Here is an 18,067-nt window from a genome sequence, read left to right on the forward strand (position 1 = left end):
TTGTTGGAAGGCTTTTTTTTCTTCTAAGAATTATTTTATTTATTTGAAAGACAGAGTTACACAGAGAGAGACCTTGCATTCTGCTGGTTCACTCCCCAAATGACCGCAATGGCAAAGTTGAGCTGATCTGAAGCCAGGAGCTTCTTCTGGGTCTCCCATGTGGGTGCAGGGGCCCAAGGACCTGGGCCATCTTCTACTGCTTTCCCAGGCCATAGCAGAGAGCTGGATCAGAAGAGGAGCAGCTGGGACTTGAACTGGTACCCATATGGGATGCCAGTTCTGCATGCTGGGGCTTTAACTCACTGCACCACAGCACCAGCCCCACAAAGCTTTTATAATAATGAAGCATCGGACACCACACAGATGTCCAATGATAAATTTATTGAATAAATTATGATCAGAGAAAATTATACTATATAGCCTTTGATTTTTTTTAAATATTTTTACTTATTTATTTGAGAGACAAAGTCACAGAGACAAGGGGAGACAGAGAGAAAGGTCCTTCATCCCCTGGCTCATTCCTCAAATGGCCACAATAGCCAGAGCTGGGCTGATTTGAAGCCAGGAGCCAGGAGTCTCCTCCGGGTCTCCCACATGGCACAGGGTCCTAAGCACTTGGGCCACCTTCCACTGCTCTCCTAGGCCATAAGCAGAGAGCTGCATCAGAAGTAGAGCAGCCAGAACACAAACTGGCACTCAACATGGGATGCCGGCACCATAGGCAAAGACCTAACCTACTACGCCATAGCATCATCAGTGCCTATATAGCCTCTTAAAATAAAGATGTAAATGCCTAAATGTTAGTAAGGAATGATGTTCATGATATTGCAAATGAGAGAAGTGTAATATCTGATTTTAATAAAAAAAAATATGCAGGGGCAGGTATGGCATAGCAGGCTAGGTTGTCACCTGTGATGTTAGCATCCCATATGGGCACTGGTTCATATCCCCGCTACTCCACTTCTGATCCAGCTCCCTGCTAATGTGCCTGAGAAAGCAGCAGGAGATGCTTTCTCCAAGTATTTAAATACCTGCCACCAACATGGGAGACCCAGAAGAAGCTCCTGGCTCCTCTAGCTTTGGCCTGGCCCAGGCTGGCTATTGCGACTATTTGGGGAGCGCTTCAACTCACCAGTTTAAATGGTCTCTCTATTATTAATTTTATATTTTTAACTTAATTTGCTTTTAATTTAAGAGAGAGATCTTCTGTCCTCTGATTTACTCTGCAGATGACCTCAATGACCAGGGCTGTGCCATGGTCAGATCCAAAAGCCAAGAACTCAGTCCACATCTCCCACAGCGGTGAGACTTCCTTGAGCCATCACTGTTGCCTCCCAGGGTCTGCACCAGCAGGAAACTGGGGTCAGGAGCCAGAACCAGGAATCCAACCTGGGCACTCCAGGATAGGATGTGGGCATCATAAGCGCTATTTGCTAAATGCCCACTTTCTATTATTCTACTTCCTACTTTTGTAGGAAGTAGATGCCTGGAACTGAGGGCATCATGCAGGTCTGATGTCCTCATTGTAGAATAAAGCTAGATGGACACATGCCTTCATCTGAATGGAGCTTATTTTTTTGTTTCATTCCATGTCCATGTTAGCCTTTTTTGCCTATTATTTCATATTTGGCTTCCATTTGATAGAAAAATGTAAGTCTCTATTTTTCAAAGTGATTAGTTTGGGATTCCTATTTTCATGCTTTAGAAAAGTTATTTTATTTGATGAGAGAGAGGGAGAGAGAGAGAGAGAGACAGACAGAGAGAGAGAGAGATCTCCCATTTGCTAGTTGACTCCCCAGGTGCCTGCAGAAGCAGCAAGGGCTGGCTGGGCCAGGCTCCTCCCTTCAGCTCTCCCATGTGGACCGCAGGGAATCAAGTAGCCCAGCCCCCATCCGCTGCCTCACAGGGCGTGTGTCCGCAGAAAGCCAGAGTGGAATCAGGAGTGGGTGGAGCTGGGACTCAAACCCAGGCACTTGGATTTGGGATGTGAGTATCCTAAGTTGCTGCCTAGCCGCTATGCCAAATACCTGCCCTGTATCTCCATTTCCACGCACCCTGGCTAGTATTGTTTCCTTGTAGTCCGGCCCACTCCTACCCTGCTGATTGCTGCAGGATTCTGTGGGTTAACAGTATGCTTACTTGAACATTCATAAGGAAGAATGTATTATTACCTTATGTTGTTTTTGCCAGCCAGAACTGATGTCCATTGGAAACTTTTTTTTATGCTCCTGAACAATTGAAATTGCACTAAGCTAGCTAAATGTGCTGTGGTATCCTGGATTGGATTCTGAAACAAAAAAGAAACATTGCAGGAAAACTGGTGACATTTGAATATACTCTATAGTTAATAATGGGGCATCAATGTTAATTCCTTAATGTTGACAAAATGTAATGATTATATAAGATGTTAACATTAAGGAGAATAAGGAAGGGTATGTGGGAGCTGTCTGTATTATTCTTGCAAATTTTTAAAAAGATTTTATTTACTTGAAAGGCAGAATTACAAAGAGAGAGAGGGAGAGACAGGAAGAGAGAGAGAGCGAGCAAGCGATCATCCATTCTCTTGTTCACTCCCCAACTGGCTGCAATGGCCAGTTTGTACAGACCAAAGCTAGAAGCCAGGAGTTTCTTCCGGATCTTCCACATAGGTGGCAGAGGCCTAAGCACTTGGGCCGTCTTCCACTGCTTTCCCAGGCACACCAGCAGGGAGCTGGATTGGAAGTGGAGCAGCCAGGATCAAACCAGCCACCCCGTTCTCCCTTGGTGTAACTCTGCCTTTCAAATAAATAAATAAATCTTTTTTTTCTTTTATTAGACAGGCAGAGTTACAGACAGTAAGAGAGAGAGACAAAGAGAAAGGTCTTCCTTCCGTTGGTTCACCCCCGCAAATGGCTGCTACAGCCGGTGCGCTGCACCGATCTGAAGCCAGGAGCCAGGTGCTTCTCCTGGTCTCCCATGCGGGTGCAGGGGCCCAAGCACTTGGGCCATCCTCCACTGCCCTCCTGGGCCACAGCAGAGAGTTGGACTGGAAGAGGAGCAACCGGGACTCGAACCAGCGCCCATATGGGATGCCAGCGCCGCAGGCGGAGGATTAACCCAGTGAGCCACAGCGCTGGCCCCCATAAATAAGTCTTTTTTAAAAAAAGAAATTAATTTGGTGGGTTAAGATGAATGTTTTTAAAAGTGAGATGGACTATCAAAAAATATCAATACACATTGATTTATGGAACAGCACTTTCAAGCACATGCATACTTTCTTGGTAACCTGACAATACCTATCAAAGCACAGATGCATGAAACTTTTAACCTAGCAATTTAATCCTTGGGAACTTATCCAGATACATAATTGCAAGCATACAGAAATGATATATGTGTGGCATAACTCATTACAGTATTGTTTATAATAGCAAGCAATTGGCAATAACCCACGTGTCTATCGACAGAGAAGTACTTTTTAAATTTTGGTACAATCTTACAATGGAATACTCCGTAGTTATCAAAAAAACACACACACACACACACACAATGAGAAATTCTGTGTAGTGTTGTGAAAAAATACGCAGGTTGTAAATCCTAAGGAGAAAAGAGTGTGGTGCCAAATGAAGTTTATGGTGTACTACCCTTTATGTAAAGAGCAAATGCAAAAATCCATATTTGTATTTGCTTGTGTAGGCATAAAGAAACTCTGGAAGAACAAATAGAGGATAAGAGCAGTGATTTCTGTGTGGACATGGGAACCGGGGGCAAGTAAGGACAGAGGAGTGATATCTCTTTCTCTCTCTCTCTCTCTCTCTCTCTCTCTCCTCTCTCTCCTCTCCCCACTCCCAGGAGTAAGGACACTTAATATGACCTCTACCCTCTTCACATATTTTATGTGCACTGCACAGACACTGTACATCTGTTTTTATAGGCTGGTGTTGAATTATACAAGTGAATTACCTATTCAAAAATTAAGTATAAGATACTGAGCAAAAGCCGCAGGACCCAGAAGGATCTGCGGGGAGTGGTGAAGCAGCGGTTCCTGCACGTGCAGCTCCTGATGCCGGCAGAACTGGACTGCTTTGCCCAGGGGTACGGAGCTGAGTGTTGGGCCCAGTGCCACACAGTCAGATGTATTTCTTACTCTGGGACACAGTCATGAAACTGAAGAAAACTTGAACTGTCAAAGCCAGTCTGCTGGCCACAAGGCTATGCGCTGTTTGGGGCCGAGCTGTTGCAGCTGCTTCTGCGGTGGGCGTGGAGACCCCTCACAGTTCAGGGTGACTTCAGGAGGGAGAGGAGCCCCAGTTACTACCTCCGCGCGCCTTAGACTGGGCAGATACAGGCCACATCCCACTAGGTTGTCAGAATATGCTCTCCGTGTGTGCGCTGGCTGCTTTAAACACTCTTGTTCCTTTCAGGTAAATGGAAGAGCTGGAAAGCAGCGTATTCCAGACGCGGAGAGCACACCGGCTAGAACAGATGGTGGCGAGATGGCTGCGGCGCTCGCGGGACAGCTCCGCCCGGTGAGGCTCCTGGCCCAGCAGGGTTGCTATCTCCAACGGTAGAGGAGGGGTGGCCGCCCGGGCTGGCTTTGTTCATACCCCCGCCCCCAGACACCCTCAACCCCCAATCACAGACTGCAGAAGCACTGCGCACACGTGCAAACACACGCTGGTGTGCACACGCCTTTCAGCTCTCGCTCACACACGCGGAGCCCTGCCCCGTCCTGGGTGCGAGAGGCGAGAGGCGGGCAGGCTGCTGCTTCTGCTCCTTCCCTGTCTTTGTTTCCAGCAGCTCTGCCTTCCTCCCAGTCCCTGCTTCATTCTGCACGAAATAAGATGAAATCAAATACAGATCTGATTTCCTGCTACGAGAGAACTTCAAAATATGTTCTGTTGCAAAGAGCCCAGTTTCTGTCTCAGATTCCCATCTGGCTCCTCCATCCGGAGACAAGAGATCACGTGTCAGGTGCCTGTGAGACACAGTCTTCCGAAGGAGCTGGAAACAGCTGTCGCGCTGCTCTCTAGCGGACTTTACCCAGGGCTGTACTGCCCGTGGCCAAGTTCTTTGGTCCTCACAGGCTCGGGTGGGAGAAGGCTGGTGGTAGCATGGACCCCATTTCACAGATGAAGCCACCGAGGCTCCAAGAGTATGTCAATTAAGAGCACTCACAGCCCCTCCTTTGAGGGGTGCCCATTTCTTACAGCTTGGAGATTAAACATCCTTTGGGTTGACATTTCCAGGCCCTTCATGATCAAGCTGTGTTCCTTTCCAGCCATTTGTCTTACTACCTAGCTTCATGCCTGTTATGTTCCTGCTAAAGCAAACTCCTTGTTCTCCTCCTGTAAGCACCGCCTCTTCATCTGGACTCCTGGGGCCTGGGCTCCTTTGCCACAACCCCTCCTGCCAGCTCTAGGAGTCTAGATTCCCCCCAGCCCCCCAAAAAAGACTGAAGGCCTGAAGTTCTGGGTCTCCCATGAGTTGCTCTCCACTTTGTAGTCAGAATTAATCTCTTCCACAGGGCCCCATAGAATTTTCTTTTTAAAGATTTATTTATTTGAAAGGCAGAAGGACAGAGAGGAAGAGAGAGAGAGAGAGATCTTGTGTATTCCCCAAATGCCTACAACAGTTGGGCTAGACCAAGCTGAAGCCAGGAGCCAAGAACTCCAAGCCAGGGACCCAAGTCCATGGGCCATCACCTGCGGCCTTCTCAGGTGCTTTTAGCAGGAAGCTGGATCAGAAGCAGAGTAGCTGGGACTCGAACTAGCTGTTCCCATCCGGGATGTGGGTGTCCAAGTGGTGGCCTAACTTGTTGCACCATAGTGCCTGCTCTGGGCCCCGTAGTATTTTTGGTTGGTTGTGTTGGTATTGTGCTCCTCCGGCTGTGTTCCACTTATGTGAGCACATTCCTTTTGCTTCTTCTAGACCCACCTTCTGTGACATCAGGGAAAGTATTGACGTCATCTCTGTAGCTCAGGAGCGATTGAGTTTCGGGAACATTGCGTGTGGTCAGGCAGTGCTTGTGAAATGAGTGGGAAAGTGTGTATATTGCTTTCCGAAGCAGGTTCTGCAAAGCCCATTCCTGGATGAGGCTGCCCCACAGAATGAGCTTCTGTGGCTACATGTTTGGGAAGAAGGCAGCCTCCATCCCACTCCTACCCCACCCCCCGACTCCTGGTGCACAGACTACAAAGCCAAGGCTCTAAGCAATCCTGCAGGAGGAGACCTGTTTAACTTGATGTGGCCTCCATATTTAACCTTGGAATCCTCCGACACTGTGCTTCTCTCACAGAATGTAAACAGAAGATGACATGGCCCTCTAGCAAGTCCCCCCGCATCTTTTTTGACATACATTTCTCACATTATAAAATTCACCCAAAGTGCACATGGGGCCAGCGTTGTGGCACAGTGGGCTAGGCTGCCACCTGTGATGCCAGCATCCGCGTATGGGTGCTGATTGAGTCCCAGCTGCTCCACTCTCCCACTCAGCTCCCTGATAATACACCTGGGAAGGCAGCAGAAGGCAGTCCAAGTGCTTGGGCCCCTGCACCCATGGGGGAGGCCTGGCTGGAGTTTCAGCCTCCTGACTTTGGTCTGGTCCAGCCCCAGCTGTTGCAGCTGTTTAGGGAGTGAACCAGAGGATGTCTGTCTCTTTCTCCCTCTCTCTGTGTAACTCTGCCTTTCAAACAGAATAAATAAATATTTTAAAAATTAAAAAGTACACAAACTTCAGTGACCTCTAGTATAAATATTTGTATATACAGAATTGTGCACCTGTCACTGCAATCTAATTTTAGAACACTTTCGATACTCTAAATGAACAGCAACTCCTGTACATTAGCAGTCACTCCCAAGTGCCCCATCTCCAGTACAGGGTCACCATGGACCCACTTTCCATTTCTATATGTTTGCATACTCTAGATATGTCACATAAATAGTGCTCTATGTGGTTTGTATTTGACTGGCTTCTGCACTTGGCTGTGTTATAGCATGGGTCAGCCTATCACGTCTCATTGCCAGATAATATTCCATGATGGGACATTTCCTTTGTGGGTATAACATTTTCATTTGCTGACATAGCATAAACATTGGGGTTGATACATAAGCCCAAATAATATATGAGCATCTGAGTTGTTTCCGCTTTGGGACTACTATGAATCGTGGTTTTATGAATATTTGCATGAAAGTTTTGTTTGAACATACACGTTCAGCTCTCTTGGGTGTATAATTAGGAGGAGACTAGCTGGGTTGTGTGGCAATTCTGTTTCTGGTCTTTTGAGGAGCTGCCAGACTCTTTCCCCAAGTAACTGCGCTGTTGTACATTTCCACCGGCAGGGTGTGACTGTTCCAGAGTCAATGCTTGCTGTTCTCTGTATCTTTGCTTGTAGCCATCGTAGGGGCAGGGACGGTGGGTGTGAGATCTCATTGTGGTTTTGAACTGCATTACCCTGATGGCTAATGCCATTGAAATCCTTCCATGTGCCTAAAGAGTTTTGTTTTTCATATGCTTGAGAATCAGAAGAAAACAATTAAAAGGTTCCTGCCAGTTCCAGTGAAAGACATTATTTGAAAGGCAGAGTTACAGAGTTTCAGAGAGTGAGTGAGATCTTCCATCCACTGATTTACTCCTCAGATGGCTGCAATGGCCAGAGCTGGGCCAATCTGAAGCCAGGAGCCAGGAGCCAGGATTTTCTTCTGGGTCTCCCATGTGGGTGCAGGGGCCCAAGCACTTGGGCCATCTTCCGCTGCTTTCCCAGGTGCAGGGAGCTGGATTGGAAGTGGAGCAGCTGGGACTTGAACTGGTGCCCATATTGGGTGCCGGCACCACAGGTAGTGGCTTTATCCGCTAAGCCACAGCACCTGCCCAAAGATATTATTTCTGTATGTGTTCCTACAGTGAATCACATGTAGCCCTGTTTAAACTGTTTCTCACCTCTAATCCCACAGTCTTGGCACAAGCTGGGCTCTTGGGGTCCTGATTGAAAATGGCCAAGAATTGAAAATACTGAGTTTGGGGGTAAATAAGTACATTTCCCAGGAGTAGAGTGAATGGTACCACCTACCACCCAGTTGCTTAAGTAGCAGATCCAAGAGTCAGCCTGAGTGCTCGAGTCCCTCACGTCCACCCTGTCGGCAGCTGCTGTCAGTTGGCCTTCAACCGTGTCTCCAATCCATCCACTGCTGTGTCCCAGTGGGCATTGCTGTGGTCACTCAGGATTTGCCTTTCCAGGCTGGTTCTCCACTCTGTAGCCATAGTGGACTTTTCAAAATGTAAAATGCTCCTGTGGCTCCCATCAGCTCCCATCTCCAACTCCACAGTAGCCACGCCATTCGGTAGCCCACCCACCATTGTGCCATGGCCTACAAGTCCCTTCCCGGTCTGATCCAGCCTGACCCTCCAGCCTCACTTGTTCCTCTTGCTTCCTTGCTTACTGTTCCCCTGTGTTTTGCTTCCTTTCAGTTCCTGGACCTAGTCACACTCTTTCTCGTCTCAGGGACAGAAGTTTTTTTTCTTCCAGTTTGTTGTTTTTTTTTTTTTATTATTATTATTTTTGACAGGCAGAGTGGATAGTGAGAGAGAGACAGAGAGAAAGGTCTTCCTTTGCCGTTGGTTCACCCTCCAATGGCAGCCGCTGCAGCCGGCGCACCGCGCTGATCCGATGGCAGGAGCCAGGATCCAGGTGCTTTTCCTGGTCTCCCATGGGGTGCAGGGCCCAAGCACCTGGGCCATCCTCCACTGCACTCCCTGGCCATAGCAGAGAGCTGGCCTGGAAGAGGGGCAACCGGGACAGAATCCGGCGCCCCGACCGGGACTAGAACCCGGTGTGCCGGCGCCACAAGGTGGAGGATTAGCCTATTGAGCCACGGCGCCGGCCTTTTCTTCCAGTTTTAATGACAGCTCCTTACCCTTCAGGTTGAGTTTAAGCATCACCCTTTTTGAGAGGCCTTTCCCAGAGCAGATGTTTGGCCTAGCCATTAACACTGGCTAAAATGCCCAATCCCATTTCAGAGCACCTGGGTTTGATGTGTGGCTCTGGCCTGTGATTCCCACTGCAGACCCTGGGAGACAGTGGTAATGGCTTGGGTGACTGGGTTTCTGCCACCGCATGGGAAATCTGGACTGAGTTCCTGGCTTCCCGGTCAGCCCCAGCCAGAGGTCATTGTGGGCATTTGGGGAGTGGCCCAGTGGGTAGAAACTCTCTCTTTCTCTCAAGTACATAATTTTTTTCTTTTCAAAAAGAGGCCTTTCCTGGCCGGCCAAGGCTCAGTGGGTTCATGCTTGTGACTGTTCCCTCCAGGGTAGTTACGCGCTCATCGCATGGTGGAATAACGCACATTGACTTCCTTCCCATCGTTACTCTCCTTCCTCCTGTCCATTCTACCGTCTCCGCCCAGCCTGCCCAGCCTGTATGAGACCAAGCAGCATGGCTGTCTTGTTTGATAAAGTATCCTCCGCCCTGGTAGAGTGCAAAGCATGTAATAGAAGGTCCACAAACTTTATAGATTAAGGGCTCTTATAGTAAGAGAGCGCGCGCACGAGAGAGAGCAAGAGCAAGAGCGAGAGAGAGATCTTCCATCTGTTGCTGGTTCACTCCCTAAATGAATTCAATGGATAGGACTGGGCTAGGTCAAAGCCAGGAACCAGGAGCTTCTTCTGGGTCTCCCACATGGGTGTAGGGGCCCAAGTATCTGGACCATCTTCTGCTGCTTTTCCCAGGCCATTAGCCAGAGGTGGATCAGAAGTGGAACAGCTGGACACGAACCAGCACTCCTATGGAACACGGGCATTGCAGGCAGTGCCTTCACCCACTATCCCACAACACTGGCCCATAGAAATGTTCGTTTTACACAGCAAGATCTAATTGTTTGATTTTATCCTCAGGGCTTGAAAAGGAGATTTTTTTTTCAACTTACCAGGAATCTTCATACTAACGAGCACACATGTACATGTCTACACACAAATATATAAGGCACATAAACAAACCCACGTGCAGGCACTCACACCAGTACACACAGGCGTACAATGCACATTTGTGCACACAAGGCATTCACATACAGGCACACACATCCACATGTGTGCTCATGCATACACGTGCACACACAGGCATGCACATGTCCCCCTGGGGGGGTTGTCACAGTCACAAGCGTATCCCCGTGCTCACAACCATGAGCCAGACTGCCTTCTAGAATAGACCACTGCCTCTATTTCTGCTTTCTTGGAACAGACTTTAAATTACAAAATCCATTTGATGCCAGATTTGGCTTCTCACATCATTCAGTCTGATCACCATGCAGTGTTTAAACATAGACGGGAAGTAGTTTCCCCACAGCCAGCTGGAACCTGGAGGTGAGTTCTTCACTGTGACAGAGCAGAAGCAAAACGTCTTTCCCAACACACTGGTGAGCCCAGGCGAAGCCAGAGGGCCTCTGCAGCAGAACCCACTCCTACCTGGTCTTTTTTTCCGGTGTTATTGATCAACTAAACGTGAACTGACGACCTGTAGGATACGGAAATAGCCCACATCTTCACGACACATTTCCCATGTTCTGGTTGGACCTTCGGGTCCATTCAGTTCCCTGGCAGTTTCGTGGGTGTCGCTGCGAGTCTTACAGGCTTCGGTGTGAGAGCTCAGAACTCGCCTCGGAGTCATGGCTGGAAACCATTACGGAGGCAGCAGGCGTGTGTTTTTGGATCAGTGCTTCATTTGAGATTTGTCAGATGCTTCAGAGGAGGGAATTTTGTCCCAGGCATGGCTTCCTTCCGTGTGCAGTCAAATATTAAATGTGCTCTGTGCGGAGAGGCTGCACTTTGGACGTTTACGTAGGTAATCCCATTCCAAACAAAAGCTCGAGCGTGGCCTTTGGGTCAGAGCCACTGACACTGTCCAGGGCTGCAGTGCACCCTGCGGGGCCTCTCTTGTGCACTGCTGTTGGGGAACACGCCCTTGCACGCAGGAGACGTCAGCTCGCTGATGCCCACGTGTTTGAAAAGCATCAGCATCATCGCCATCGTCAGCATCATCGTCATCCAAAGGGTTCTGCTGAAACCCTGCGGCCGGGCTTGTTTGTTCCTTTGTTCGCCAAGCGCTTATGAAGTCTTGCTCCATGGCTGGCTCTGAGTTCAGCCGTGCGACCAGAAATAGGCCGTTCTTGCCTCACTGACCACAGTGTAGAGAGGACATGAGACCATGCTGGTTGTTAGGAACAAGGGGGAGGGGGGCGTTTCCAAAAGGGGCACTTGATTCTGTGGATGCGACAAGCAGATGGAGATAGCTCCACCAGAAGATGGAGGAGGTGGGCCAGGGCGGTGGGGGTGGGGGTGGGCTCTAGAGTGTGTGTGTGGCAGCAGGGGAGCTATCCAGGCAGAGGGAAGAGCTTATCCAAAGACAATGCACTTTAGGAACTCAAAGGAGACTATCTGGCTGGAACAAGAACATCACAAAGACCTAATGTCCTAGTTTCGGAGGCTGGAGTAATGGGCAGAGGCTGTTCGTGGGACTAGGGCTGCGTTGCTAGACTCAGCCTGGCTGCCAGATGAAGTGTCATTCAGGACAGACAAGGATGACAAGTGGGAGACCGGTTAGGGGCCTCTTGCTGCAATCTCTCAGCAAGGACTGGCAAGGGGGGCCTCACATAGATCGGTGGCTGTGGGCGTGGTGTCTGTAGAGACGTGTTGCTGCTGTGAGTTATGTGATGAGAGGGACGAGGGCAGGAAAAAGTTTAGCACAATTTTTTTTTTTTTTTTGACAGGCAGAGTGGACAGTGAGAGAGAGAGACAGAGAGAAAGGTCTTCCTTTGCTGTTGGTTCACCCTCCAATGGCCGCCGCAGCCGGCACGCTGCAGCCAGTGCACCGCGCTGATCCGATGGCAGGAGCCAGGTGCAGGGCCCAAGCACCTGGGCCATCCTCCACTGCACTCCCTGGCCACAGCAGAGAGCTGGCCTGGAAGAGGGGCAACCCGGACAGAATCTGGCGCCCCGACTGGGACTAGAACCCGGTATGCCAGCGCCGCTAGGCGGAGGATTAGCCTAGTGAGCCGCGGCGCCGGCCCACAATTTTTTTTTTAAGATTTAATTATTTATTTGAAAGGCAGAGTTACACAGAGAGAGAAGGAGAGGTGGGGGGGGGGGGAGAGAGAGAGAGAGAGAGAAAGTGAGAGAGAAAGTCTTCCATCCACTGGTTCACTCCCCAATTGGCTGCAGTGGCTGGAGCTGCGCTGATCTGAAGCCAGGAGCCAGGAGCCAGGAGCTTCTTCTGGGTTTCTCATGTGGGTGCAGGGGCCCAAGGACTTGGGCCATCTTCTACTGCTTTCCCAGGCCACAGCAGAGAGCTGGATCGAAAGTGGAGCAGCTGGGACTCAAACTGGCACCCATATGGGATGCCGGCCCAGCAGGTGGCAGTTTTACCCACTATGCCACAGCGCCGGCCCCAGTGAACACGATTCTTGAGAGTCTGGCTGGAGCCACTGGCATTGGCCTTGTGGTACCATTGACTGAGCCCTGGGACATGAAGAAGGTGAGTCCCGAGCAGGACCCAACAGCCACGGGGCTGAGCTAAGAATTAAAGTAAGCAAATGGAGACGACAATGACATTGAACTCTGCCACGCATATTCAAATTGTTACTTATCAGTCGTTTACGTGCATTTTCACCTTTTGCTAGTTGTGTTAGAGGTACTATATCAGTGGTGCCACACTGCATAGGTACAGTATTTTGTTCATTTATTCACACAGTAGGCACCTGTGCTTCCTGCGAGCAGAGATCCTCACTTGATGCTGTGAGACACTTAGAGGTAGACAAAGCGTGGTTCCTGCTTGCAGAGAACATAATGTCTGTCCAGGAAGGGGAGTGACCGGTGGAAACAGGGCGTCTTCAGGGAAGGGTGGGTGCTTGGGGCTCTGAGAGGGCCTGAGCTGACGGGAAGGAACTTGTGCCCAGCCAGGAAGTCGGAGAAGCCAGAGGTGGCGCTGGAGCTGGAGCTCGATGTGATGTCACACCCCCCCGCGTGGGCAGCTGAGGCCCAGAGGTGAACCTGGTGTGTTGGGAGAGATGGGGCCGGAGTGAAGCCTGGGAAGGGGAGTAAACGGGTGGACGCTGGCCAGGGCCCGAGGTCCAAGGATGCTGGCCCACGGGGGCAGGCTTGAGGAGTCGGACATTTTAAAGCATCTTTTCAGAGCTGGCATTGTGGTGAAGTGGGGGAAGCCGTTGCCTGTGATGCCGGCATTCCATAGGAGTGTCGGTTCCCGTCCCTGCTGTTCCACTTCTGATCCAGCTCCCGGCTAAAATGTGCCTGGGAAAGCAGTGGAAGATGGCCCAAGTGCTTGGGCTCCTGCCACCCTCACGGGAGACCCAGATGAAGCTCTTGGCTCCTGGCTTTGGCCTGGCCCAGCCCTTGACATTGCAGTCATTTGGGGAGTGAACGAGCAGATGGAAAATCAATCTCTCTCTTTGTCACTCTGCCTTTCAAATAAACTAAATCTTTTTTAAAAAAATATTTTAGATTTATTTTCTTTATTTGAAAGGCAGAGTGACAGAGACAGAGAGAAAGTAAGAGGTGAGAGAGAGAGAATCTTCCATCCACTGGTTCACTCCCCAAATGGCCGCAATGGCTGAGACTTGGCCAGGCCAAAGCTAGGAGCCTAGAACTCCACCGGGTCTCCCATGTGGGTACAAGGGCCCAAGCACTTAGGCCACTTCCCACTGCTTTCCCAGGTGCATTAGCAGGAATCTGGAGAGGAAGCAGAGCAGCCAGGACTTGAACCTGAGTTTTGTATTTGGGTTAAGGAAAATATACATATTTATAAAATTAATTTTACTTATTTCTTTTTGCATGCGACTATTAGAAAATTTAAATTTATGTACATATCTTACATTACATGAAAGAGCTTCAAAAGGGTCATGGAAAATGTGTATTATCAAAAGCTCCTGAATGGACTTCATAATTTTTTGCACCAAAGAAAACTTTACCTTTTAAGAAAACGTTTTATTTATTTACTTTTACCTATTCGATGAGCAGAGAACAGAGACAGATGGTCCATCTGGTTTTCTTAACTCTCTACATGCCTGCAACAGCCAGGGCTGGGCCAAGCTGAAGCCAGGAGCCAGAAGGTCTACCCCTGTCTCCCAGCTTGGGGGCAGGGCCCAAGCACTGGAACCATCACATTCTGCTGCCCAGGCCGCAGTAGCAGGAGGCTGGATGGAAGCAGAGGTGCCGGGACTTGAACCAGCGCTCGGAAATGGGATGCAAGGGTCCCAGGCACCGCTTAATGGCAGCACAACTCCTGCTCTAAACTTGTCTTTTCAGCCCACAACTCATCAACTTTTGGAAGCACGCTCATGCTTTAATTTGTAACTTATTTCCATTTTTCAGTATTTGTGCAATGAGGAACCCACCATAACTTTTGCCCAATTACTTGTGTCTTCCTTTACTGATCTCAGCGAGGTTATGATTCTCTCCCCAAATTAAATTAGTACACACCACTGATTTGGGTACTTGACGCCTTTCTTGGCATTTTCTGGATGTTCAGTGTTAGCTCATTAAGAATGCCTGGCACCTTATGGGCATTCAGCTAATCTGTTTTTAATGAGGTGACGAATGGCTTGGTGTTTTTAGCCTTCAACTCCAATAATTGTTTTTTAGTACTAGAAATTCTCTTTGTTCATTATTTTTTAGGTACATGTCATCATCCACTAAAAAAAAATTATATGTGCAACATTTCCATGTTTTTATGCCTATTGTTCCTTTTATCACTTTTCCTCCCCTGATACCTGTTGTAAGCATTTCCCTTTCTGCATTAAATGGGAGTAGTGTTGAGGCATCATCACCCTGTTGCTTTTTTCAAAGAACACAAATGTTGGTTTTTGGATTTCAATGTATATTATTTTGGTTAAGAAAGGCCTTTTTGGGGCTGGCACTGTGGCGTAGCGGGCAAAGCCACCACCTGCCATGCCAGCATCCTATGTGGGCACCAGTTCGAGTCCTGGCTGCTCCACTTTCAATCCAGCTCTCTGCCATGGCTTAAGAAAGCAGTAGAAGAAGAAAGTGAGCCCCTGCACCCACGTGGGAGACCCGGAAGAAGCTCCTGGCTCCTGGCTTCAGATTGGCACAGCTCCGGCCGTTGCAGCCATTTGGGGAGTGAATCAGTGGATGGAAGACCTCTCTCTCTCTCTCTCTCTCTCTCTCTCTCTCTCTCTCTCTCTCTCTCTCTCTCTCTCTCCCTCTCCCTCTCCCTCTCCCTCTCCCTCTCCCTCTCTCCCTCTGCCTCTCTGTAACTCTCCCTTTCAAATCAACGAGTAAATCTTTTTTAAAGGCCTTTTTATGGCTTTAAAGATTTTCGCTTAGTCAGGACTAGCTGAGGGTTGTATTCATGGAAGTGTTCTCAGCTGTTCATTTCTCCCACCCTGGTTAGGTTTCTGCTGACCCTCAGCCTTGTCCAGGGCCTGTCTTGGAGAAATCCTCTCTGCTTCTTGAGCTGGCTCAGGTCGTCCGTTCTCAGCCAGGGCCAAGGATAGTGTGTGCGAGGCTTTGTACTGCACCTGTCCCATGCATGCTGGCCCCAGCGATGCTTTTTCATAGTGTCTGGTCCTTGTTGAGATGGGGGCTCATTATAGATGACAGAGCTGATTTGCAGCTGAGCGTCGCACGTCGCATTAGGCGGAGTTCCTGACAGTGCGGGGTAAATGGATGAGAACTATGACGGGCCCTGATCGTGGAGCCCTGAAGGCCGGGCTCTTCCTCCGCAGCTCTGTTTATAATGACAATAAACACTGCATCCCATCCGCCATTCGCCCTTCCCCGCAGAGAACCACTGACTGTTCTAGGGGGAAAAAAGCATTTGCCACAGACACGCAAAAAATAGCTCGTGACTCGTTTTGTGGTTCTGAGAGGGGAAAAAGTACAGCTTTCCGCTCACCTGCTTTTAGATACTTCTCGAACATGCCTCTACAGATTTTTAATGATCAATAGAGGAGAGGCCGGTGCTGTGGCATAGTGGGCTAAGCCTCTGCGTGAGGCACCAGCATCCCATATGGGTGCCGGTTCGAGTCCCGGCTGCTCTTCTTCCCATCCAGTTCTCTGCTAATGGCCTAGGAAAACAGTGGAAGATGGCCCAAGTCCTTGGGCCCCTGCACCCACATGGGAGATGTGAAAGAAGCTCCTGGCTCCTGGTGTTGGATCAGCCCAGCTCCAGCTGTTGTGGCCATTTGGGGAGTGAACCAGTGGATGGAAGACCTTTCTCTCTGGTTCTCCCTCTCTTTGTCATAATTCTACCTCTCAAATAAAGAAAGAATATTAAAAAAAAAAAAAAGAAAAGAAAAAAGTTCAGTAGAGGTGGGGGGTGCTTGCTGTCTGGGATTTCCTATTGGAATCCTCACAGTTACAGGGAAAATCCCCACGTGTTCCCCTCGTGCAGTCTGTTCAAGCAACACCTCCTGCTGCAGGTCCTGTCCATCGCTCCATCATTTTTTTTAAAAAAAGATTTTTATCTATTTATTTGAAGGTAGGGTTAAAGACAAAAAAGGAAAGACAGAGGGAAAGGTCTTCCATCTGCTGGTTCACTCCTCAAAAGGCCACAACAGCCAGACTGTGCCAATCCAAAGCCAGGGTCTTCTTCCCGGTCTTCCCCACAAGTGCAGGGTCCTAAGTGCTTGGGCCATCTTCTACTGCTTCCCCAGGCCATAGCAGAGAGCTGGATCAGAAGTGGAGCAGCCGGGTCTCGAACTGGTGCCCATATGGGATGCCGGTGCTGCAGGCAGAGGCTCAGCCCACTACAGCACAGACAGGCCCACCATCGATTTGTTCAGCAGTGGTTCTTGGATGGCTGCTGTGTGCCAAGCCCCAGGCAGCGTAGGCAGAGCCCAGGCTTCTCTCAAGGTGCGACTCAGATGCCTCCTGTCCCGGGTAGCAAGTGCTTCCCTGATGCCCTCACCTCTGCCCTGCAGTTAAAGCTGCTCTCCCCCTGCGCTGAGTGCCCACTGCACCTGCACCTGCTCTTGGAGAGCAGAGCGCTTGGTCATACTGGGACTGTGTTAACCTGCAGTGGTTGTGTCTCATCCCCCTCCAGGGCAGAGCTGCTGTCTGCTCAGCTCTGCTGTCTTTCTCCATGCAGCTTGGGGCTGACCCAGTTTGTGGCCACCAACCGGAGCCCTGCCTTTCTCTCTTCCAGGGCTAAAGTCGCTGCTGCAGACGGGCCCCCTGGGACCCCAACGCAGACCCTCACCCCCGTGAGGCACACGGTCAGGATAGACAAAGATGCCCTCCTCCAGGACTATGGATTTCACGTTTCTGAGAGCCTTCCCCTCACAGTGGTGGCCGTGACGGCAGGTAGGGGCTGGCTGGGGAGGGAGCCAGGAGCCTGGTTTCTAGTCGGGAGAACAACCATGCCTCTCCTCCCATCTCTCTGTGCTGCCTCGAACTGCAGAAGACGCCACCCCAGGGGATTAGCCAAGGCACGCCTCTCTGACCTGATTCTGTCTTGGGCTGTGGTGCTGCAAGGGAGGGATCCCCCACACTCACTCACTGCTCTGAACCCCGACTCCCAGGGGCCTTGGCTGTTCCCGTCCACAGCTCCCTGGCCAATCTCAGGGGCGGTGAAAGTGTTTGGCTAAGCTGCCCCCCCCCCCAACCTTGAGCTTTGCACACTCCTTGCGGGGACACTTTCTGGTCAGACAGTAATAGAAGCTATCGATTTGTTTCTGCTGGAGCCTTGGTGAAATATGGGCTGTAGCAGAGCCGAGAAGAGGAGCTGGGTGTTTGTTTTCACACTGGAGCTCAGGATTGATATGAGATCTGGGACTACTTAAAATATATTAATTTCAGCTCACACACACACACACACACACACACAGGTGTGCACACACATCCCGAGTTCTTCAGCGATGCCTGGAGCAGACCGGCCGGCCAGTTCTGTTGATCAGAAGATTCTGCTAGTGTCCTTTCTCAGAAGAGTCTCCTGACATCCCTTGACCTTGGTGGATGCTAGGTGTCCATAGCTAGCTCATTACCAGGAAGACTATGATGCACCTGAGCCTAGGTCTGGCTGAAGGGAGGGGGCGAGCCCGGGCTGCCCTTCAGGAGCGCCATGGTGGT

The 18,067-nt window shown here is 49.9% G+C and overlaps 1 protein-coding gene across 12 annotated transcripts in view; it reads left to right on the plus strand.

Moving 5' to 3' along the window:
- The window catches only part of FRMPD1 (FERM and PDZ domain containing 1), a 187,862-nt gene that overhangs the window by 135,249 nt on the left and 34,546 nt on the right, over positions 1-18,067 (plus strand). For 6 of the 12 annotated variants that reach the window (XM_017350594.3, XM_051843921.2, XM_051843912.2 and 3 more), the window contains 2 exons: positions 4,401-4,505; positions 17,145-17,302. In XM_017350594.3, the coding sequence (XP_017206083.2) occupies positions 4,405-4,505; positions 17,145-17,302 (259 nt within the window). In that variant the 5' untranslated portion in view covers positions 4,401-4,404. Of the gene's footprint in view, positions 1-4,400; positions 4,506-17,144; positions 17,303-18,067 lie in introns of those variants that run through there. The other 6 variants (XM_051843925.2, XM_051843944.2, XM_051843932.2 and 3 more) reach the window with 1 other exon arrangement.

Source organism: Oryctolagus cuniculus, chromosome 1, assembly GCF_964237555.1.
Source record: "Oryctolagus cuniculus chromosome 1, mOryCun1.1, whole genome shotgun sequence".
In the NCBI taxonomy this organism is placed as follows: domain Eukaryota; kingdom Metazoa; phylum Chordata; class Mammalia; order Lagomorpha; family Leporidae; genus Oryctolagus; species Oryctolagus cuniculus.